At 42.4% G+C, this 24915-nt stretch overlaps 1 protein-coding gene across 10 annotated transcripts in view; it reads left to right on the forward strand.

Annotated features, from left to right (window-relative positions):
• The window catches only part of BANP (BTG3 associated nuclear protein), a 112102-nt gene that overhangs the window by 49326 nt on the left and 37861 nt on the right, over window positions 1-24915 (forward strand). For 7 of the 10 annotated variants that reach the window (XM_085551164.1, XM_085551163.1, XM_085551168.1 and 4 more), the window contains 3 exons: window positions 5793-5923; window positions 9058-9129; window positions 10840-10884. In XM_085551164.1, coding sequence (XP_085407290.1) covers window positions 5793-5923; window positions 9058-9129; window positions 10840-10884 — 248 coding nt within the window. The remainder of the gene's footprint in view (window positions 1-5792; window positions 5924-9057; window positions 9130-10839; window positions 10885-24915) is intronic. The other 3 variants (XM_085551165.1, XM_085551169.1, XM_015874221.3) reach the window with 1 other exon arrangement.

Genomic DNA, 24915 nt, shown 5'->3' on the forward strand with positions numbered 1-24915 from the left:
GTCATTGCTGCGGTAATCCTGGTCTGTTCAGGTGTCTCTGTGAACTGCTCAGGCTTTGTCTTTGTGGTTTGACATCTCTGGAAACCCTCGATGGAATTACAGCATCATAATTCACAGGCATCTGTTCCTTATTATATACACTGTATAGTGGATATAGCAGAATTCCTGCTGCCAGTTAGCAGGAAAGAGAAGTAATATTTCACAGCTCTGAAGTAAAGGAGGTCTGTATTTCACAGTTATGACAACATAGCTGTCAAGTACGGCTTTTTAAAGTGTTACATATGAACCCAGACAGCTTTTATGGTAGTGTTTGTTTCAAGGGGCAAGTTAAGGTGAGCCTCAAATGGTCTGGAATCCAGCTACTTGAGAACCTGTCTTTCCCACTATTGTTAGCAAGTCAGTTAGGTGTGCTCTGCAGTGTTACTTGCTCTGTGCCTCTTTGTGTGTAATAGGCATTTGTATTCCTCCATGTATTGCATAAAAAAGGATTAGGAATACCCATGGAGTAGCCTCTGATTAATAGCAAAATGGTCACTATTTCCTATGGAAGTTTTAGGGCTTACTCTGGAGGGGTGGTGATGCACTGGAACAGGTTGCCCAAGGAGGCTGTGGATGCCCCATCCCTGCAGGCATTCAAGGCCAGGCTGGATGTGGCTCTGGGCAGCCTGGTCTGATGGTTGGTGACCCTGCACACAGCAGGGGGTTGGCACTTGATGATCATTGTGGTCCTTTTCAACCCAGGCCATTCTATGATTTTATGTTCTCATAGCATTCAGAAAATGCTTCTTTTTGAAGATGCTCCATTGCCATCAACAAATACACCGAGTAGATGCGTATTGTCTGCCATGCAGCTGAGCTGTTCTCACTGAGTGTTGATTTTAATCATCGTAACTTTAATCATTAAGTGATGATTAAATACGGTTTTGAGGGCCTGAGTGTGAATGGACTCCACGTTTCCCAAATGAACTCTTTTTCCATAGTTTGGCAGTGTTTTTCTGACTATGGACTTGTAATATATTGTAGCTCTTGTTAAAGTTGGGATCTGAAGGTACAACAGGAAAAAAAAGACTCAAATCCAAAGCAGTTGTTTGGCTTGAAGTAATATGATTTTCATCACCTCTCTCTGGGATCTGATAATAGCAAGGTGGCTTTCTGTTATATCTTCATATAATGGTATATGTTTAAATCAACAGAAAGTTATTGGCACTTGCTTCAAATGTTGTAAAGGAGCACGGTTCTCCTATGTTGAATCACAGAGTAATGGAATATCCTGAACTGGAAGGGACCCACAAGGATCATGGAGTCCAACTCAATGTGTATCACAGTGTTTCTTGGATGTTGCTATGTGAGGAGTGTGGAATGGCTTCATCCTTTTCTGTTTGGCAGTGAAAAATTGTTGAACGTCTCAATGTGTGTCCTGGGTTCAGCTCTATCATTGGAAATAGTATTTGTGTTGGTTCTTGAAACGGTGTCAAAATCAGCATGGCTCCTGCTCGGCTCTACTCCCTCTCCTATGAATTAGGGCTCTTGCTTTTCCAGAGGTGCTTTTTAGAAGCAATTAATTTGCTTCATTTAAAATAAAACAGAGCAGTCTGAAACTCACCTGCCTGTGACCTGACTTGTGCTGCTTTGGTTTCGAGGAATCTTATGGGTGGTTGACCACAGCACCAGCCAGCCCAGTGAGGCTGCAGAGATTCCATCTCCAGCTGGTTGCAGTCCTGAGCAAACCTCTATGGTTGAGCCTGGTTTGAGGGGGGGATTGGATTAGGTGATCTCCAGGGGTCTCTTCCAACCTCATCTACTCTGCGGTTTGGTGTGTTTTATGAGCACTGAGTTATTGCACACGTAATAAATAACTTTGAAATATTTACATCCAAAGAGAATTATTGTTCTTGAGTTTAATTCTTCTGCACTCGTTGGACACGTCCAAACTTGTAGGCTTTTTCTGCTTCTTGTGCGTAAAAGTCCTCCTAGTGTGTGGCTTTGATTTGCATTGTGCATGAGAAAATGATAACGGATTTCCTCTCTGTTCTGTTCATGATAAGGGAAAGTTAGCAGTGGAAATGTGACAGAGAGCACAAGGCTGAGCCCACGGCCCTTACACAGACCCCACAGGTTTTTGGCACTTGTTGTCATGTACTGTTTGTGTTTTAGGAGCAGACTAGGATCAGGAAGCTGGTAGGGAGATACCAATGAACGCCTCTTCTCTGTCCTCCACCCCCATGGATGCTCATTAAGATTGCTCTACATTTAATCGACTGAGCAGCTTTACAGTATCTGCAAGATTTATGGCTTGCATAAAGTTGTAGCAGACTGTTAAATGGAGACAGAAGTTGTTTCCTTATTTTTTTTCTGGCTCTTCCCTTGCCTTTTGTTGGACTTGAGGCATTAATTGCAGTGGGTTGTTCATCTCTGAGCCAATGGCTTTACTCCTTAACGTGTGCTTTTGTCTCTCCCTTTCTCTGATAGAAGTTGTGCGTGTGGCTGCCATGATAATTTACTGAGATATTCATTTTAAATTCGTTAACAGTCTGTGGAGGGAAGGGAGTAGGAAATGAGTTTTTTGAGAGGCGGATTAACTGCAGAGTGCCTTCACTCCCTTTCTTTTAATTTCTCTTAAGATTGTTAAAGCTGTTATCACAGTTTTCCATGTTGGAATTATTAGTTAGGCCCGTGACTTTGGGATTTACATGTAGATTTGGGTTGAAGTGCTCAGCTGTGCCAAGATGTCACATGTGAAAACAGATGTCACGGCCAAATCTTCAAAGCAGTTCTGCAGAACTGGAGCCGTTTAGCACTGGATGAGCCAGGTTGAGATAATGGTTTATGGCATAGAGTTGTATTCCTGGGTAATGGTGTATTTTCCCCTCCACACACACTTTTTTTCTTGCTTTTAAAGTGTGCTTTTCTTCATTTGCCCATTAACCTTTCCCTGCTAGCGCTGCGTATCAAGGAGATAAGAGAACACATCCTGGGCTGTAAGCAGAAATGTGGAGCCCACAGGGAAATGAAGCACTTTGGAATGGCAACACACAAATGAAGGGACTTAGCTTAAATCCCACCAACTGCAGAATCCATACCTCCTCCATTTCCTTCCAAAATGAGAACACAGATGCTCAACTGGTAAATATGAAGCCTAGTGAAAACAGGAAGAAACAAATGCTGTAGGGAAGAAGGAATACTTCAGGGCTTTTTTCCCCCCTCCTGTATCACAGCATAAGCAGTGAGGAACGACCAGGGCAGCAGGTAGCTCAAAACTCTCATCTCCATGAGGGTGCTTTGGGATTGCCATAGGAGTAGCAGCACTGTGTACTGCCCAGCTGATGTCCAAGCATTTCGCAGCATGAGTTCAGCTGTATGGCTTCTCTGTGCCAGGGATTCTCTAACATATCAAAGTTGTACATGCAAAGCCAGATAGTTTACATGATGGTGATTTATAGCCGCTGACATATCCTCTATTCAAGCTGTGTGCTATTCATGTTTGTGTTTGTTTTTAATGGGGGGATGTTTAAAAGCGGATAAATATTGCTTTTGTCTGGTCAGATATTTGGAGAGTAGCAGTGGTTATAAAGGATGTTTTGTTCTTAGACACATTTCAATCCTCTTCTTTATTCCTAAGGAGAAAAAAAGGGGGGGGAAAAAATCACACAAAAAATTTAGCCAACTGTGGTTGCTGCAGTGAAGTCAATGTGAAAACGATTTATGATGGACCATGCAGGATATATACAGCATGATGGCATTGAGTCCTTATCTTCTGTTCCTTTCTGAACAGCTTAATAACTTCTGGCATCTGTGAGCAAAAGATGGTTTATAAAGTTAAAAATGCATTTCTCTATGTGCGTGTAATATATTGGTGCTTTACACTTGTGTGTGTGCATATCTATCTTCATATATAGACACTGTATAAACGTACAATGGAGGCTCATGTATTAGGACACCCAAATCTGTGTTGATGCTGGGTCTTAACTCAGCTGTTGAGTTTTGCAGCAGGGCAATGGGAATACAGAATCACCACTTGAGGTGATGGTGACAAAGTCAGTGGCCATGGAAAGCATGAGCAGGTGTCAAACTTGACACCAGGCCATCACATTTCTATTTGGCTGCTATTGAAGTTTCTCATATCAAGCATAGAATTGCTTCACCCAGTCCTGAATGCTGTAGAGCAGTGTGGGAAGTGCTGGAATTGCACGGTGGCCAACAGGACTGTATTTAAGAAGGGTTGTTAGCTGCTGGTCAAATGCAAGGCATCCAGTAGGTACCAGAGCCACATACTTGTTGTGTTTTACTGAGCTATTCCATTAGTCTCCTGGTTGTAGTTACACATTTGCAGATTGTTGACATAATTACAGCTGTTCAGTTGAATTGTTAAGCAACTGAACTTTTCAACAAATAAGTAAATACAAGCTTGGTGGCATTGAATTCATTTCCAATCCCCCATGTTCAGACTTAGGCTCGAAATTGTGTTCTTCCACAAACATTTGCAGACACGCACAAAGAACACCACCAAATGGATAATTTTATTAAGGAACATTTCCATTAACATTTTTGTATGATTGAATAAAGCCCAGGCTTGTGAAAGCAGCATTCTGTCCTCAGACTAATCTTGGGGTATTAAGAAGTATGAAAAAGTTATGAAAACCAGCTTCCTGTTACGTTGGTTGTGCTTAAAATCGAGCTACGTCAGCCATCTCTGAGCAGGACGAGGCCTTGCAAGCCTTTATTTAAACAATGCATAACATCTCGTAAGGAAATTATCTACAGCAGAAGTAGAGTGACAGCACTTCTTAAATATTTTTATTACAGCTTCCTCCACTTGAAGGGTTTGAAAGCCTCGTAGTGCTGAATGCTACTGTGTGTGAAATGTTAATGTGTTTTATGTTACCACGTAGCGTAAAAGTCATTGTCAGAGCAATAAATACTCTGGGGGGAAAAAAAAGGGAGTTGTAAAACAAACTCGCTGCTTCAAAGATTTGGTCTGATAATATTTTTGTAGCATAGCAAAAGAAAACCATTAAGCTGATGGTGGAAACAGTGTATATAGAAAAGCCTTTCTTCTAATATGTTATTTTAAGAGCCTGTTATGACAGTCCTGTTCTCATAGTCATCTCAGATGTAGGAAAGAAAGGAAAAGAAGCTGGGACTCGTGCAGAATCTGTGTAATATGGGGATGTTCCAGGGCTCTTCCCAATGGCGGTGCAGTATCTGGTGCCATTCACCTGTTGTGATGCCCTGCACCAGATTGCCTCTGCTCCTTTGTATTCCATTACACCCTTCTGGTATGGAGTTATCAATGTTATTGTGTTGTCATTGACCACCACATGCATAAAACCTTCATGTTTCAAGAAATAATGGCATTTGAGTGGTTGTGTATTACAACCTAGTTCTAGCTTTTACTTGCCTCTTATATTTGAGGATCTTTTCTACAAAGTCTAGAAATGAATATATGATAAATCAGCTTGTAATGCAGGTCATCCCAGTGGCTGTCGCAGTGAGCAGAAGGAAACAGCCCGGTCCTGTAGTGGGAAGTCTGTGTGCTTTGCCTGTTACGTTCCTTTGACATTTGCAGAACTCTTAATCTAGATTCAAAAGATGCTTTTTAAATGTATGCATTTACAGAGACAAAACAGCATTTGGGGCTCTGAAGTTTGCAGCAAATGAGCAACGATGTGCATAAAACCGTTAATGATCTGCATCTGCTTTCTTGTTTTTCTCTGTTTTTAAGTGTGTTTTGTTGCTGGGCTGCTGGCACGAGTTCTACAGATGTAACAAGGGTGGATTTGTGTCTCTTTCAGAGGGTCCTCAGAGCTCAGTGTCAGCCTCAAATGAGATCCAGCAGAACCAACCACAGGCACTACACTACGCACTGGCCAATGCCCAGCAGGTTCAGATCCACCAAATAGGAGAAGATGGACAAGTCCAAGTAGTATGTACTCAGCCTTTTCTAAATTACTCTGTTTAAACAATCCGCGGTAATGTAAACTTTTGCTTCAATTGAAATTTCATTTTTCTTATTGTTCCTAATGACTCATTGTCATTTAGTAAGCGTGACTTTCAGAAAATAAACATTGAAGGCTTATGTAAAGAGTTATTGGCAAGAATGTCCATGCAGGACTTGCTCACAAAATCATTGCAGATAAATATGTGTTCATTCTGTATCTCCTGTTAAGAAAGGTTGAGGGAGCTGGGCTTATTTAGGTTGGAAAAGAGGAGGATCTGGGGAGACCTCATTGTGGCCTTCCAGTACTTGAAGGGAGCGTTTAAACAGGAGGGGGAACAGCTGTTTGTGAGGGTGGACAGTGATAGGACAAGGGGGGATGGTTTTAAAGTGAGAAAAGGGGAGGTTTAGGTTGAATCTTAGGAGGAAGTTTTTCCCCCCAGAGGGTGGTGATGCACTGGAACAGGTTGCCCAAGGAGGCTGTGGATGCCCCATCCCTGCAGGCATTCAAGGCCAGGCTGGATGTGGCTCTGGGCAGCCTGGGCTGCTGGTTGGTGACCCTGCACACAGCAGGAGGTTGGAACCAGGTAATCATTGTGATCCCTTTTGACCCAGGCCATTCTATGATTCTATCTAGAACTGAGAAGTCAAGTCTCTACCTGTCCCTTTGCTAGCATTTGTTCCCATAATACTAACAGCAGCCCTACAAACCATACAATTCACCCTGAAGTAGTAGTTCTAACTATGACTTTCAAAACAAAATTGCATTTATGTGATTCACAGCTTCATTTATTTTCAAGTATGACTGCATTCTCAGGCATTTTTGAACATCTGTTAGCTGAACCTTTACATGTGTATTCATTTAGATACATGTATATAAGCAGCAGTTATAAATATTGACATTTTTTGACCATGAGGCTGCTATCAAAGCTCAAAGATTATTTTTAAACAAGATTTGTGTATTCTGCCAAAACATACCTTGGTTTAGCTCCTGTGTGCCATGGTTTAACTGCAAGAATCGCCTTTTCTTTAATTCGTATATAAGAAAGGAAGAAAATAATGAAAAGATGGTGTGATGTTTCTGATAGGCAACAAAAACCCTCTGTCCATAGAAACCAGGCTACAGGAGTCTTAAAAGCTACTGACCTACATGGTGGCCCATAGTACCCAGCAATCTGCCTGTTGCAAGGGTTTTGGTCAGTGCCATTAGAGAGAAGAGCCTGGGGTAGGATAATGAGGTGGCTTTGGTCAGTTCTTTTGTCAGTACCCAAGTGTGAGAGGTTGCAGAGATAAAAAGGAACTTCCATCTCACTTTGGCCGTAACCATAACATCTTGTGAGGTTCTTTGTTTCCCTGTATGTTTTAAGGAGAATATCTTCTTGGTTGCTTTTTGTTTCAGCTGATCATTAAATAGTATTTAAAGTCTCAAAAGACAAGGTAGAAGGAGAATGGCATGAAGTACAGGGGTACAACAGACAAAGTGGTTGTTTGTGGATCAAAGTGATGGAAGTTTGCCTTATTAAAACAAATATCTGGGTCTGCCAATCATCTTTTAAATAATAGCTGTGCAGTCTGGGAAAAATCAACTGTGACCCACAACTGAAACATGGTCATAATTTGTCTGGCATGTAGGGAGGGCCATAAAGCAAATTGAGATGGTGTTGCTTTTTTAGTTCTAGGGAACGATGCACATAGGGCTGAGAGTCATTACAATAGCAGTAGTCATTTATACTGTGTGTATTTAAAGCAAACCAGTGTTGAACCTAGTGCAGGGGATTTCCTGAATGTCTGTGAACTTTAAGAGTTAAGATTCAGAGGGGCTTTGTTGGAATTCACAAACAAACTAAAGAGACTGTCCTTGAAGGCCAGCTCTGTATCTGCAAAAGACGAGTGAGCAGTTCTGTTTTGGAATGCTGCAGTGATACAAAGGTAAATAAAGTCACCTTCTTCCCTCCCTGTCCCCAAGCAGAAAGGATTGCTTGTTTGAAAATGCTTTAAATGGATCCTTTAAATGTTCCTTGCTTTTCCCTGGGAGCCCTGAGAGCTCAGTGTTAAGGAGGGAAACTGATTCTAATCTCGACGTGGACTGGGCTGTGCTCTAATTTTATATACAGTCTCTATTGTCAGAGTGATACTTCCAGTATGTTTTTTTTTTCTCCCTATAAATAGATAGTTTCCTTCCAAAGGAAATGAAACTGTTTGAAATAGAGGGATCTGTGTTTCTTTGAAAATCACATGCAATTGTTCTTGTGTTATAAAATAAGAAGAGCCTTTGACAGAATTCCAAATGATTATCTTTAATCTCTGTCTCATGCAGGCATATTAAAATGAACACAAAGCCTTATAAACTCCCAAGTAGGTTATTTAGAATCCAATCTCCCTCCAGGTAAATCACAGTGGCAGAGACCTCTCTGGGCTGGTGAGGATGCACAAGGAATTCCTTCCATCCTCTTATCCACATTTCAATCAAATGATGGGCACGATGCCATTCTGTAAGGGTGGTGTGGCTGGCCACACTGAGCATTAACTTTATTAAAGCCCTAAGGGCAGATTCTTGTTAACACAAGCCGGTGTAGCTGCATTGGAATTGCTAACTTCATGCCAATTTATAGCAGCTTGAGAGGTGCTTGTTAGCATGGCACTGTGCTTCTCCATAACTTTGCTAATGTAAAAATGCATGTGATTTTTAAAATAACCATTTAGGAACAATCTGTGGGTAGTTTTGTTATATCTCTTTGAAGAATTGAGTTTCCCAGGCCTTTAAACGGGTTTCTGATTTTGAACTCATTGGTTTGGGAGAACTAATGCCTATCTACCAGTGCCTGTTAGTCCATTGCATCACTCACAATTGCAGATTCTTCCTTGGTAGAGACAAGTACCATATAAATGTGGTTTTCTTGTCATGCCCATTTTCTTTTCCTCTGATGTCAAAATGAATGAATTAATGATGGCAAAATATGATTACACTTGAGCTAAAGCAATCTTAAATGTTTTCCATTGGATAAGTCTTTTGTTTCCACCTACAACTGTGAATGTTTTAACTGCATTCGATGCAAATGAGTAGTTTCTTCCTCTGGTTTTGGTTTTCTTCTGATGCTTCCTGGTGTTTTCTTTTGTTGCGGATCCCGCAGGGCCATCTCCACATAGCCCAGGTTCCTCAAGGCGAGCAAGTCCAAATCACACAGGACAGCGAGGTGAGCCAAAGCTTTGGGTGCGTGTGGGTACGATGTGGGGACCTGATTTGGGAGCATGCTATCCAGGCCCAATACAGCAGCACTAATGACTGCGGTATTTGGTCTTCTTTGGAGATGGAGCTGGGTACCCTCAGAGCATTATAGGAAATGCTCTGTGTCTTTAATTGTGTAAACTCTTCAGCAGGAGTCTGGAGAGTAGTCAAACTTCATCTCTTAAAGATGAATTCCATACTAAAGTGAATTTACCTTCATTATGCATTGAGCAATCTGGTGCTGCACTATTTGCACTTCAGAATTTTCTTCCATAAAAATTGACCTATAGAAAGGAAATGGATAAATCTGGTACTGAACCCTCTGATTTAACTCTTCTTTCCACTCAAAACGGCCACTGAAGCTGCTCCATGAGCTGTTAGTTATTTAAGGATGTATAGAAACTCATAGCTGCAGCGGTTGCTGTCCTATTTCTTCGGCTTTTAGACTTTGTTTGCATGAGGAAGCAATAGCAAAACAAGGTTAAACATAAATACTGAGTGCAGTATTTACTGTGTATGATTTCCCTGTAGCATTTATTTTTTTGCCCAATGTTAAACATATCTATTGTGGGTTTGCTGAATCCATTTCCAAAGCATCCAAGTAACATTTCATTAAACCGCTTTTGGTGTAGAGGAATAGTAATGACCCAGGGAGGTATCAGAGTGTAAATATTATGATAAATACTGTATAAATATTACAGTTAAAGGCAGTGTTCCTGACAAAGCCTTTCAGACCGAGGGAGCAGCAAGAATGGATCAAAATGTGCTATAGTGAAGTCTGAGACAGTCCTGCAGTGTGCACCGTTGGTTTAAAGGCTGCTGGAAAAGAAAAAAGCCATTCATCATATCCAGTTGTAATCGATGCTGAGGTTTAAACACCCACATCTGTGTGTTGGGAGCTGCTGGGTGTGAGAGAGCGAAGGGTTACGTTGCTCTGTGACAGATGCACACATCTGGTTTTAAGTTTATTGCAACGTATGCAGCTTCAAGAAAAGAAAAGAGGAAGTGTTGCCAGTAAAAGAAAATGTAGTAAATATGCAAATCAGAACTAATTTCTTTTCCTGAAAGCCATGTCCTTCTTGGCGTTAGGGCAGCGGGTTTTCTTAGTCCTTGTGCATTTAGCGAGGCATCCCTGAACGTATGGGTGCAGGCTTCCTTTTGTTACCATTCTTTCACCTTTAGACTTTGTAGCTGCAGTTCCGTGTGAAGCACTTGACGTTATTCAGAGCTGGTTGCAATGGGTGCAGCTCCTGTAATGGAGCCACGCTGGGTTTCAGCATCGAATATTGGTGAAACCAAAACCTAATAGCACAGACAGTGACTTTCTGGCAGCATTCTGTGCTGCTGAGTCTTGCACAGCTAATTCTAGCTCAGTAAGGCTTTGACTTACACTGTGGCACTTAAATGGGAAAAGAACAATCCTAGGAAAACTTGGTGGTGCTGAAAAACCCTCCTTGCTTTCTTAATAATAGAAGTCTGTTTATCCTCTGTGGTTAAAGCGCTGAGCATTGAAGCGTAGCTGAATTGCCAAGATAGCCCTCAGAAGAATTTCCTCAATTAGTAGATTTCCTTAATATTGAAGTGGTTTGATAATGAGATGAGAAACGGGCTTTTTTTCAGGAGCGAGCAGTTTTCTGGCTTCACAGCTGACTCATTGTCAATGCTTTTTGTTTTACAGGGAAACCTGCAGATACATCAAGTGCACGTTGGGCAGGATGGGCAGGTAGGAACCGAGCTGAGCTCTGAGCACCTTCCAGCTTTATAATTGGTGTTGCAGTTGGAATGATTTCACATTATGAGCCTCTGTTTTATAGAGGAAAATCTCTTCTGGGTTTTGTTGAAGTAAACAACTCACAAAATGAGAAAACACAAACTTAAGTGTTTTGTCTGAGGGCTCGATGCGTGTGACCACACTTGTACCGTTCCTTCTGCCATAGGCTTTATCCCCGTGTTTTCTACTTTCTTTGGCCTCTTCGCTCCTATGTTTACTAACTGGATTGATTATTTGGTGTACAGTATGTTCTTTTCCACGTTATCAACTGTCACTGGGGCCAGATGTGGGCTGCAGGCTGTGCAAACTGACGGACGTTTATTGCTGAGTTTTAGGCAGCTATTTTTTCATTATATGGCTGTTTGGGGAGAAACAGATCTTTCACATCTGCTTTTGTTCTTTCTGATAAGATGGTTTTATTGGGTGCATGTGTGTACATGAGGTAAGAAAAGAGTTTTTGCTTTGAGTGATGAGTCAGTAAGTGTTTAAATGAGCAGAATGTCCATGTTACGTGTTGGCAATGCTGTTAACATCTGATCTCGGGCACGCTTTGCTAAATGCTGAATTCTGGTATTGTTGTCCACAGCACAACAATATTCCTGTATGGAGCTCTTTAGGTGGTATGGAGCTCCTGTATGGAGTTCTCTAGTACCGTTATTGTTCCCCTGCAGTGCATTCTCAGTGTGCCACAAATTGCATCTTAAATAGAACCAAAGAATATAGTCTAAAAATCATCATTGCGGATTGCTGCTATGTTAAGGGGTGTGCCTGAATGCTAAATGTTCTCCTGACCCTGTGTGTGTACATACAGTAGGTTGTCTGTATGAAGACACCTGGGCTATCAAGCAGTGTAGATACTCATGGGGACAGTTTGCTTCTGAGTGGCTGTGATGTAGGAAATGAGTTGAGCACCCAGGTCCCCCCCCAAAGCACTTGCTGCTTAGCTGCGTTCCAGCAGAGTAAAAACAAGCAGCAAGCAACTATTTAGAGTGTTTTATCTCCTTTCTTCACTCGACATCAAAACCTTCAGCAGCAGCTGATGCTATGTGGGCTGCTTTTGCCCCGGGGTGGATGAGCAGCACTCATATGATTCCTGTAGCAGCTGAGCTGGCTCCTGCTCATCAGCTGAGCTGTGGTAAGAGATCAGTTCTGGAGCTATTAGCTCATAAAAACTGCGAAGGAAAATGAGTTAAACTCAACTCTGTTTGTGGTTTAAGAATGGAAGTTGAAACTAATGCATTTTCCTTGGCGCTGGCAGTGGGATAAGAGCACAAAAACCTGTCATACGATACGGTTCAGCGCTAATGGAAGTCATAACAATCCAGTAGCTCGCATCGGCTGTGCATGACCTGCCATCAAAAGAACTTCTGTGGTTTCCCCACCTGTCCATTACTTTTCAGGAGTGTCTTTTTCTTCCTGGTTAAGTACTTGAATGTTCCCTGCCAGAGGGTTCTTAGCAGTTGGATAATAAGGGAAGCGAATAATGTGTCACTTTAGTGTTTTCATTCAGTTATCGATGTGCTAATTGACACATAGGTATTTACTTTCCCTTTGAAAATGCTTCTTATTCTCCTGTTTCCCACTTATTATTGTGACCTCATGTCTTAGTTTCAGCTGGGATGGAATTGTTTCCTTCAGGTGTGATGCTGTGTTTTGGTTCTAGGAGAAAAGCAGCGTTGGTAACGTGCTGGTGTTTGTAGCTGCTGCTGAGCTGTGCTGTGCAGAGCCAAGGCTGTTCTCAGCAAAAGGCCCAGGGAGCTGGGAGGGAACACAAAGAGGACTGACTTGAACTGGCCAAAGGGATGTTCTGTCCAATATGGCAGGGGCAGTTCTGAAGGGGGTGGGAGTTCTCTGCTCTCTTCTGCTCTCTGCGTCAGTTGGGGGTGGTGAGAACTGCTTGTGCATCACTTGTTCTATGCATTCATTTGGATATATATCATCATAATCGTTATCATTTTCTCTTAGTAAATCATTTTCTCTTAAACCACAACACCTTAGCAGGCTCCAAATATCCTCTCTGTTCAGATGAGGATTGGTTTTGCCTCCTGATGTGCCCTTTGCAGCCCCGGCTCCTTGTAAGCCTTCTGCTTCTTGTTCAGAGCAAAGCATGGGATCGTTCGTCTGAAAAACAGGGGAAAATAGTATAAATCTACCATGAAATTTTATCAGTAAAGCTTCCAAGGTGACGGATGTGTTTGAAGGCTCATGATGCTGGCAGTAACCAGCAGCGTCTCTGTAGAATGCTGCAGTTGTTGATTTCTTCTTTTTCTTTTTCTTTATTTTTCCACCCACTTCTGAATTGTCTGTCCTGGTAGTTGCACTGAATTTAGATCTTGTTTTTCTGGCATCGTTGTTCGTGGAACGAAAGAAATGATGCCAAAAAGAACGCTCTCTACCTACACATGTGTTCTATTAGCTGAAAGTTTCATATTTCAATGCATGTTTAATAAAAATACCAAACTGCAAAAATAATTAGACTTCGTATTAACTAATGCTTGAAGCCTCGGAGCAGTGGGAGTTTCTTTGGGCTGGGAGTTTTGTACTTGTGTATTACTAGAAGGTTTCTGATTTGTTTCTTTCCTCTGATTACCCGACTTCCTTTCTCCCTACCTCCAACATTCGCTTCCTATGTTGAGCCGTAGTGTTCTGCACGTCAGGAGGTGTTCAATGTGTGTATGCTGACATGGTGCTGTGCTGCTTGTAAGCTGTGGAGTGTAGAGAGGCAGAAAACAACTTGAGCAGTTTGACTTTACTTCATGTCGTGTTTCTGGCATTCCATTCAATGCATCCTCACAGCCAGCCTTTCTCCAATGTAGAAATTAATTAAAGTGACACCAGGCAAATGATCTTCAACTAATAGCCCTAGTTTTTAAATTAAAAAAATTTAATACACTTCAGAATCTAAAATAAGATCGTTTATATATTGCTGGAGAGCTGACGATTTGTTCTGCTCGATGAACAAATAATTAATTGGAATAGCAGCATTAGTTCACTTAATCTGAAGTAAGAGTATCTGTAGGTAAGCTGGAATAGTTAGTGGATTCCAGAGCAAACAGTGTGTGGTTAGCAGCAGAAAGTCAGCAACTGTAAATTGCTTTTGTAATGCCATTAATGCCATTCCTCCAACTATGCATATGTAATCAACACTTGGAATTGTTTCTGATAGGACGAGGGGGAATTGTTTTAAGCTGAGACAGGGGAGGTTCAGGTTGGATCTGAGGAGGAAGTTTTTCCACCCAGAGGGTGGTGATGCACTGGAACAGGTTGCCCAAGGAGGCTGTGGATGCCCCATCCCTGCAGGCATTCAAGGCCAGGCTGGATGTGGCTCTGGGCAGCCTGGGCTGCTGGTTGGTGACCCTGAACATAGCAGGGGTTGGCACTTGATAATCATTGCTGTCCTTTTCAACCCAGTCCATTCTGTTATTACATAAAAAAAAAAAAAACAACCAAATAGGCTGGAGCAAATAGAATGGAGTGCTGCAGAGTAGCAGCTTGCTGCTTTTGGGCCTAAAAGGTCAGAACAGACACGTGTGTGAGGAATGGATCAGTGAGAGCTTGTGTTTCGTGTCCTCAGGAGGAGGATGGATCTGCTGCCTCGTTCAGGTCTGGTTTCAATACACACAGCATGCCCTGTAACAAGCTGAAAGGAGATATGACCTCATCACCTATGTCTGAAACATCTGTCCTATTGCTGTGCTCTGCCTGAAGTGTTGGGCAGCTGTTAAGCCTTACAGGAGTAGAAAAGGGAGAGAAACGTTCCAAATGTTGAGAATAAACCTTGCTAATTCTAGTAATTCTGTGTAATACACGTGGAGTCTCACAAGGAAAATATAGAATGTGTTTTATATCACATTTATATATGTGTTTTAGTTGTCTTTCCTAAGTCTTTGGAAATAGATACTGCAGTTTCTATCAATATTAGTACCTTCGATATCAATATATTATCTGAAACAGAGGGAAGAACTGTATTTCACAGCTCTCAATTCTCACATAATGGATCTAATAAAAAAGTTCTGGGTTTAAAAATATTATGTTTTTAAATTGGAGTTCTGTAGTCAATACGGTGCACGCGTCGCTATTCCTATCCCTGATTTCCAAGCAGCAGAGGGCAGTAGCATTAAGATGATCGTCAGCTGCCTTCAGAGCAAAAGCCTGAAGAAATGAGGAGGCGATCCAAAGCACGAGGAATGCACTGCTCCGACATCAGCCCTGCAAGTGCCGTGGGGACAGAGGCACATTCACAGCGTGAGTCTTTCTGCATGCATCGGGGGCTGCGTGTGTGCTTGTGTGCGATGGGCAGAGAGGAAGAGGAGCGTAACTTGTGCAGCAGGAGATCGAGGAGGCTTTTCCCTGCTGCAGCACATCTGCTTTGAATAACGCACACAGGGAAACAAACAGGATTGCTAGAAGAAAAACACCAAAATGAAAAGCCCAATATAGTGCAGCTGGAGCTCAGGCACTGCTTGGATGGTCTCTAAAGAAGTAACTGATTATTTCCTAATGGTTCCTCTTTGGTAATAAGTTGGACCGAAGCCTTGCAGGTCTGCTCTGTTTTTGGGTGCAAACATTACTAGTTTTGAAACAAAACGTGCTTTGTGCAAATCCAATATTAGAAACATTTTGTATTTGTGGATGAAGACAGCTTAAATTTTAGCACGAGCCTTTTAATTGAGATTATTCCCTTTCCCCCTGCCCCTCCTTGCTGACAGCCCTTTGTGCACATTAATTTGGCAGCCTACAGAAGAGGGGTTCTCCGTTTTAAACTCCAGTCCTCCCTTTGGATCAATCAAAATAGTCATCAAGCTCCTGAGTCCTCTGGGCTCAGTCTGTTGCTGTAGCTGAACAGGTGCTTCAGGAAATGCAAATCAGATTAATTCTATGGCAGTTAAGTCTGTTAAGGCTTACAGATAGGCATGGATTTACAAATAAAGCATGGAGGAAGGGTCATGCCTTTTCATAGTGGAGCAACAGGACAGGATGCTGTGATGTGGCACAGCAATGGGCGGGACGGCCATTGTGGCCGTGAAGGTCCTTGTCATCGTGGTTCTGTGTGAGGTTCTTGAAGCAAATGTGTTCACTGCAGGTTATTAGCCTTGATGTCAGAAGGACAAAGGTTTCATGCCTTGTATTAGGAGACTGTATTGAGGAAAAGACAGGGCCACGGTGTCAGTCAACTAAGCATAAAATATCAAGCAAAGCACAGAAAGGGAGCTGCTGCTTGAGAGAGATTGCAAGAACTGCACTCTGTATTGCTGCAGAATGCAAAAGTAACTGAGATTTCATTGAAAATGCCCATCTCTTTTTAATCTGCATACCTTATCCACTCCCATAGGCAGTGCTGAGGCATTTGGATGCTCATTGCGAGTCAGCAGGCCTTGTTTCATAAATGAGATATCACTTGTGACAATCAGCTGCGTTTAAATGCAAGGATTCCAACTGGACAAGACTTCAGCTGTGATGCAGTTGTGTTGATGGAGCACTTCTTGCTGAATTCAGGGGTCCTTCTGCTTGGGAGCTGCCTTGGAAAGCCTGAAAGTGAAGGTACCTCTTCACAAGCAGCAAGTGTCTGGACTTTGTGTGTGATTGGCCTTCTGCTCTCATTAATGATGATTAACGATGTAAAATTTCAGTGGTGAGGTATTGGATGGCCAAGTTCTGGAGTCGGTTCTGAGCTGTAGCATGTTCTGGAGGCCACAATGATTGGGAAGTAGCTTCAGTAGTGTGCTGCCATAGGCAGTAGATGTTGTGCTTCGTTATTCTTGAGGTCCCTTCCAACCAAAGTCATTCTATCATTCCATGATTCTGTGATCTTGGCTATAAGAGAAAACATCACAGTTGCCTTTCAGGTCAACTTGCTTAAGAAGCTTTCTCCATCTCCTGGTAATCATTAATTACTACAGTTATCAGCATTGCTCTGCTGTCTTTTTCTGCCCTTTTCTGCTGTGGGACCCGGCCTGCCCCTATGTGCAGATTAAAATCTCGCTGCTGAAGGCATTCTAAACAGTCTTCAGTAGCAAAACCTCAGATGTATTTATGGCATTTTTCATTCAGTTCAGCTTTTGGCAAAATGAAGCACGAAGGAAATAACTTCTCATTAATAACAGAAGATCCAAAACTGACCCCGCTTTCATGCTCCGTTTCAGTGACGCAGGTAAAGATTTGTTTTGGGAGCAAATAGTAAATTCCAGCAGATAGTTGGCTCTAAGAGCATAATATAATGTCTGTGCTTTAAACACCAAGCTTTTCCCTTGTGCTTCTTAAGGCTTAGACGTTATGTCACACAACTATTTTTGTCTTCTATTCAGAAGTCCCAGTTCCCAGCACAGTGTCTTAATGTCCTGTAGAGTCTTGCACTCACATTGTAACCTTCATTGCTGTTCCTTGCCTTGCAGATCAAAAGTAATGAGGTACACAGAGATGTTAAGATCGCTGTATTATTTTAATACTGAAAAATATTAGGCTTTTTTTTTCCCCTCCAAATTATTTTTATTTTATATACATGCTCTGGCAGGTGGAAGAAATGGATAAAGGTGATTTGTTCATCTCTTATACATCATTTGATACAGCCCATGAGTGACAGAGTCCATAGAGTGATCAGCAGTGGTTGTACAGCAAGGCTGTTTAATGAAGGCTTTGGAAAAGGATAATATTTTCTGTCATCTTTTTTCTATTTTCCTCCTAAGAGGGTGGGTTGTTCCATTAAAATTCCATTCAAGCAGACAGGAGCGTTTATAATGCTCCAAAGAATATGTTCTCTATTTTTGAGTATATTATGTTCTTTATTCACCCAAATCTTGTTTTAATATTGCTGTAAACTTAATAAGAAGAGATGAGATACAAAGCGATAATCTTTTAAATATAAGGAAAAATAATTCTCTCTGCCTTCATAGAAGGCATAGGTCTAAGCTGTCCCTTATTAGAGATTTTGGTAATAAAAATCTCTGCTTGTAGAATAGCGGTCCCCACAAAGCTATCTGCTTTGCTAATCTAGAGAAATCATTTCTTTTTTGTTTTGTTTGGGCTTTTTTTTTTTTTTTCCTCCTCATTTATGCTTTTTTCTCCCCATGTGATGTGAGCCTTGTCTTCTTGTTGCAGATGTGCCCATCTCCCATCACTGCTCTCTTGCGTGCTCTGATAGCTCTGTGCTCCCTTACTTGGAGCAGTGGGGCTGCCCCTTGGACCACGTGTGCTTTCAGAAATAACCATCCCAGACTGCAAGAATCTGGGGGGCTGGTGGTAGAGTTGAGCTGTTGGTGCCCATCATGGCTTCATTCTGTATGTATTATATATCCTTGGCTGGGAACCAGCTACTTGCTTGCTGCTGGCTGACCCTGATGATTGCTTAACTGTTCAGCATGGAGAGATCTCATTTCATCCTGATGAAAAACAAAGTACTTGCGTTGGTGCGCGCGTGTTGTCAGGTTACTAAATGGCAGGTATAGAGTTCAGGCCATTAGTGCGGTTAAACTTTGCACTGCGTTAAGTGCAACAGTAAATCTCAATGATTTAAACTTGTCTCCAGGTTTCCATGCTGTCTGCCTCACTTGGGCGATCCAGGGGGATGTTTTGCTGTTTCACAAGCAGGAGGGCTCCTTTGCTTTGTCTCCTCTCCTTGAACATTTGCTTGCTTTAAGAGTTGGGGCACAACAGCTCTCTTTTCCAAGTTAAATCACAGAGGCTCATTAGCAGATGAGCGCTGAGTTTATGTTTGAGGGAAAACCTACGTGGTTTACACAGGCTTTCCACAAAGGCTTTTGTAAGGTAATGCTGCACACGATGAGATTTCACCACTGATTGACTTGGAGCGTGTGTTGTTTTTTGCCTTTAATCCCTTCCATCTTTCCCAACAGGTTTTCAGTCCAGTTTTTCAGAATTCTTAAGATATTTTGAAGTAAGAGGAGCGAATATCGAATAAATTGAAGTAGGATGTTGGAAGAACATTCCTTTGTGCTTTGTGAGCTGACTTGGAACGGGCCATATACAAAACCACATATTTCTGCAGCTGGAGTTTTTAATAGTTAATTTTTGTTTCAAGCAGACACTGACATTAAAGAACTACAAAATGACCAATTTGCTGCTTGCTTTTGGGATTGAAATCCCACATCAGCAGCACAGTTTTCAGTTCCGATCTCGGATGCTGTTTTAATTAGCCGAAATGTATTCGGCGTATTCAAAAATCTCACTTTATTACTGTAACATTTGGAAAGTGTCTTTGGGAAACTATCCACAGTAGTTTGCTTTAGCCATTTCTTTGGTGCTCTGTGAACAAAATTCTTCTTTGTGGAATAAGCGCTTGAAATTTTAAGCTTGATTGAGTTTATTTGATCTGATCTGCTGGGACTAATTGCTGCATTCAAGCTCCATCAATTATCCATCCAGAGCTATCAGTCCAGACTGATCTGGAGGCAGAAAGCAGCATTGCTTTACATGGAGGTGCTCTTCCTTTGATGGGGATGCTGGGCTCCAACCAGGGCTGGGCTATGAATGAATCTGTGTTATAAATGGCTCTGATGTTTTTTAACAACTGTTTCTGCTTCTGAAATAGATCATTCCCTGCTTTTGGAATGATCCTGTGTATGTATATTAAACAGCACAAGTGTTACAGGGCTCACCAGGAGGAAGCATTAGATTTAAGTCACATATCAGGTTAGTGTGATTTTTCTGGTTAACTGTTTTGTTGCAATGACCCTGAAAATGGGGAATCTCATTCCCATGGCAGTGATGTAAGAGATGCTTTTACACCCAGCCTATCTGACTTAGGCTCTGCTTTGTGTTCAGGACTCTGTATTCTGTTTCAGGGCCGGACTTCGGACTCCAAACCTCAGTCAGCCCATCGGTTTCAATTGTTAATAAGAAAAAAGAGGGTTGTGGCAGTTTCTGTAATGCATCAGATTCAGGTAGAAGTAAAATGTCAGCAGTGCTGGTGGGTAAGCAGAGGTATCAACTTGTAATGACAAAACATTAATCAGAATTTATACATTCTGGAACTGCTTTGTGTGACTTCCTGAGGAGGTTTTTTTTCCTGTATTAAAGCATTTAAAGCATTTTGCATTTATAATAGTAGGAAAGCAGCAATGTGTGTGTCAGGGATGAGACATCTGTGCTGTATGAACACAGGGGATGTGGAGAGCAAAATGCTGTAAAACAGAACGAAAACCAAAGAGGTTGTTCCAGCAATGGCACAGTGATTTTGCTGTTGGCTTTGGTGATGGGATCGTGTTTTCCTTCAGGATAAATCTGTTCTATAATAGGTCAATAAAAAAAGAGCTTATCAGGTGGTAAAAGGGCTAGGAAACATACAGAAAAGAGTACATCACAGTGATGCTTACACCAACACTCAATATCAGATATTAAGTTTTGGTCAGTGAAACTGACTGTCCCACACACCTGTGTGTGAATGGGTTGTGCTTTGGTGTGAGCCTGGATTGCACGTCTCCTAAAGGGCAGTCAGTTCTGTCCATAGGTCTGTGCAGCGCTGGAACAGGACGTTGATCTTCAGAGATGTGTAGTGAAATGCCAGATTTTACCTTTAGGTGCGTGTTTTTCATTGTCAGTGGTGATAAATCAGGGAGATGCTGTGTGTAACATAGGGAAAGGAGCGATCAGCGAGTCATCTGTTCTGAATTAAACTGTGACTCAATCGAGCGCAACGGGAGTGGAACTGTCAAAAATGTTTGTCATTGGCCTAATTCTTTTCCAAGTGATTCCAAGAGCTCCATTATTTGGTGTCTGTTCAACACTGGGCTCTAAATAACGAAATCACTCACGGAATTCATCAATGCGTTTCATGGCAGTTTGTATAGATCTATTCTTAAAAGCTGTGGATCTGAGGAACAGATTTGTCTGCTGTGGAGATGCTCCAAATTAATGTGATCTTCAGTTGGGTCTGTGTGTTATTTGGAGCAGATTAGTTGTGGAGGATTGGGACCGATTGAGGTATATATGGGTTGGTGGGACTGCTCAGGGATACTTCTGTATTGACTCTGAGGGGAAAAATGGTCGTGTAGGTGTGGTGAAGTGCATTTCGAGACTGCCGTCTAACTTGATTGCTAAAAAACCCCATCCCTTCCAACTCTTACAAAGCCAGAACACCCAAAGTCCAAGTTGGGTCTGTTGAGCACGTTTAATACTCGCTGTGCTGCCTGAGGCCCTCGCTCATTATCACTCATTTGTAAACTTCTTCCAACGATTGTTTGTTTTTCTGGAAAGCGCCGATGAAAACGACAGCAAAGAGAGTCAGAGGAACAAAAGAATTCCTCGAACATTGCAAAACTGTTGACCAAATGGACACTGTTAGTGCTCTCGATCCAGTGGCGATGAGGGAAGGGCCACGCGTTCGTTGGCTCTGGTTGGGCTGGTGGCTTCTGTGCTGCGTTGGCAGCCAACGCCTTCAGGAGTCAATTAAGGACATTCCATCTTTCTAACACAGTTTTAATCTTATTTTTCAGTTCCTCTGCATCAGGCCAAGCCAGATTGTTTTATAGATTTTAATGTTTATTTAATATATACTTTTTCCCAGCCTGAAATATGAAGTAGAAGAGCCTTTCCGTGTCAACGACAAAATTAGGAGTGCAAACTTCTCAAACTTCAGAGCTGTCAGATGTGGACTGGATAATCTTGAAGGTCTTTTCCAACCTTAATGCTCCTATGATTCTCTCCCATAGTTTCTCTCCTTCGCTATTATAAATTTTCAGGCAAATATATAATTTTTCCCAGAATGAAAAGCCTTCTAATTTCAGACAAGTGCATAACCATAGCAGAGGAAAGCATAACAAAAGTAATAAATTACCTGTTGGAAGTGAATAACGTCCCTCTACATTTATTTTGCTCAGAGCAGGAAAGCAGAGTGAGAGAGTTGGTGGTTCCCCCCTGATCTGACTCTGTAATGGCACACGGCATCCAGCGGCTGCTGCCCCACGTCTGCAAAGGGCGCTGAGCATGGAAACAGCTCCCGTCACAAACTCCAGCCCTAGCAGATAAAGGGCTTTGCCTTTCATCTAGCTCAGATCTCGTTGTCAGTGCAAGAACTCGGGTTTAGCTTGAATCGTTGTCCGAATCCACACCAATGCTATATTGGTTCCAAATGTTGAATGCATTGCAAGTTGTGTTTTCAAGTTTGAGCGGAGCATTTTAGGGGAAAGAGAAGTGGATTTGTCACCTTGTGTGTTTTTACTGTAATTATTATTAAAGCAGAAACTGGGGCAAAATGTTCAAATGCGGTGAAAATCGTTGCTTTTTTCCACCTGGTGAAAACTGAAAGTTAATATGTCCCCAGGCAGCACAACGGTGTTATTTTGTGACACTGAAACATGGCAAGAAAAGGAAAACGAAAGTCAGAATTGTGCTATGCTTAAAGAGGGGTGTGATGTAGCTGCCTCCTGTGTGCCTCTATGCTGTGTTTGATAGCCATGGAGTTTTATGGTCGGCTCAATGCTGCTGATAGCATCTCGGCGTTGTGTTCGGTGCTGTTCCCCTGCACTCCCACTATGTGTGAAGCACGGCAGCCTGGTTGCTCCAGCATGTCGACTGTTCTGTGCGTGATATAGGGGTTGAATTTAAGAAGTAATGTATAGCAGTGTGACTTTGCAGCTATACCTGATCTCAGCGGGCTGCTGCGTGCAGGGGGAGAGCTGAGGTTGTCAGGCATCCATAAGAGAAGTTATCTTTGCCTTGTGCTGTTGGTTCTATGCCTGTGATCCTCATGGGTAATGCAAAGATTGAAGCACTGTAGGGAACTGTTTTGAGAGCGGCTGCTTTAAGTAGAAAGAAATAGGGAGGAACAGCTCCTGTGTGCGTCCTGGTGGAGCTGCTGCCGAAATCCCGTTGAGGAGCAGTGCTATCGGAGTGCAGTGCTTACGAAGTGCAGAGGAAATGAAGTTATTTTCTCTGACTGCCAGACCCTGTGAGGAATTAAAAGCACGGTTTAATGCTGTGTTTTGGTCATGGATCAGAGTTGTATAATGCAACAGAAGGGAGCTGCGGGGCTGTACCGTAAGCATCACCCAGAGTGTGACTGCACCGTATGGGAGGGCAGCGCTCACTGCTGAGCAGAGAAAATCACGCCCCATTCGAAAACATCAGAGGAATATGTGACAACTGGAAGAACTAATGTAGGTAGGGAATAATTAGGCTGTACGAATTGCACCCGTCTTGTGCTTATTGATGTGCAGCTGATCAGATGGCTGGCTTTGTTTAGATGTTATACACAGGCAGCTCTTCGTTTCAATAATTTCTAATTATTTCCCTTGTTTTCATACACGTTGCTGGACTCTGGGTAGTATTTCTCCTAAGATCTCTTAAGTTACAGCATCCATCATCACAGTGCATGGAGCTCCCGTCTATCCTTTCAGTCCAGTTGCACCAGGTGCATTGCATAGCAGTACCACAAACCTCACGCTCTGGTTCTAAAAGCAGTGTTGGTTGAAAGGAGGGAGCCTTTATTTGGGTACAGCTGTGGCAGAAGTCAGCTCTGTGACTTGTGCTGCTGCACAGACAGAGGTTGGGGCATCAGTTGCCTCTGAGCTGTGAATTTGGAGTCACTTTCCAATTATTTTGACCCAGGAGGGTCGTTGGGTCTTTTAATTGTTTTTTATTCTATGAAAAACTTTGCGTGTCTTCTGAGCATTCAAAGGCAACGTCGTAGGAATCAGCTTCAATAAAGACTTAATTCCTGTCCTGTACTTTGAAGGCTTTTTGAACTGTTCTTTTTAGGTCAAAAAAAGTAGACTTTCTCTCCTCTCCATATGTCTCCATACGTCTGTCTAATCAGGAGCTCGTTTCTCCCTCAGGATGGGCTCTGGCATCTCTTTTCGCTGGTTGCTCCAGGAAAAGTTTGGCTCCAGAAGAACCTTCTCATTTTGGCTTTGCGTTGGTTTCCCCTGCTCTGTGTTCTCAGAGCCCATCAAAGGCCGCCTCCTGGCTCTCTCCTGCCCCTGACATTCCTTCCCAGCCGTGCTTTTTGTGCTGAAACTTCAGGAATATCCTGCGTTGCTCCCTTTGAAGTGTTGCTTGTGCCACTTCTGGTTTCAAGCCCCACTCAGATTCCAGGTGATTTGGGGAGCTCTGTCCCCAGGGCTCCCAGTGACTGCCAAGGTACCACTCTGCATCCCACCCGCTGCCAGGCTCCTGCCACTTTCATCCCACAGAGCTGCTGGCACAGCCCCAGCAATGTGATCTCAAGTTATGACTTCATGCAGAAATCACAGCATTTGTGAGCGAGCGGTAACTGAGATTAGAAGCTGTAAGGGAGCATCGCTTTTTTGTTTTCATTTCCTGCTTGGTGGTTTGTTGCTTCTATGGAAGTATTCTGTTGAATTGCTCGGGACTGCTTTCCTCCTCGATACTATCTTTATTTGTTGTGAATTGGTTGTGTTATGCAGTCAGTTCTTCCTCCATAACCTTTCTTGAAAGCAGTGTGGGAGTTCTAACAGATATACATGCTTCACAATGTATGTTTCAGGAGCAAACCTAATTGTGCCCAGTCACCGTGCTTGCCAATTAGCAGACTGTTTTCTTGCATATCATATGTATTCTTGCATATCAAATCCTACAGCTTTATATCTGTGATTAATAGAGAAAACAACCCTAAAATGTGAGTCACACATAATGCAGAAGGCAGGGTAAATATAGAGGGTTGTCAAACTTAGGCTGTCAACTTGGAACAGACCATAGGACTTAAGAAAGACATATATATCAAAACATACAGAGGCACACATGCAGAAATCTCATGGGATGGCTGAATTCCGTGCTGTACCGGGCATAAAAAGAAAACAATGCAGTCAGTGGGAGAACAGAGGATTTAAAGTCTGAGTTTGCAAGGTGTGCAGGAAAGCTGAAACCCAAACGGGCTGAGTACAACAAAAAGGAATGTGGTTGGGCAGCAATAGCTGCTTCTGGCACTTTTGATGCATTGAGCCGTTTTCTTTCAGCTCTGAAAGAAAGAGAACGAAAAGTAACTGTGAAATTGGACTGAAGAAATCACAA

Source organism: Coturnix japonica, chromosome 6 (genome assembly GCF_054131305.1).
Source record: "Coturnix japonica strain WE chromosome 6, WE-NBRP24, whole genome shotgun sequence".
Lineage (NCBI taxonomy): Eukaryota > Metazoa > Chordata > Aves > Galliformes > Phasianidae > Coturnix > Coturnix japonica.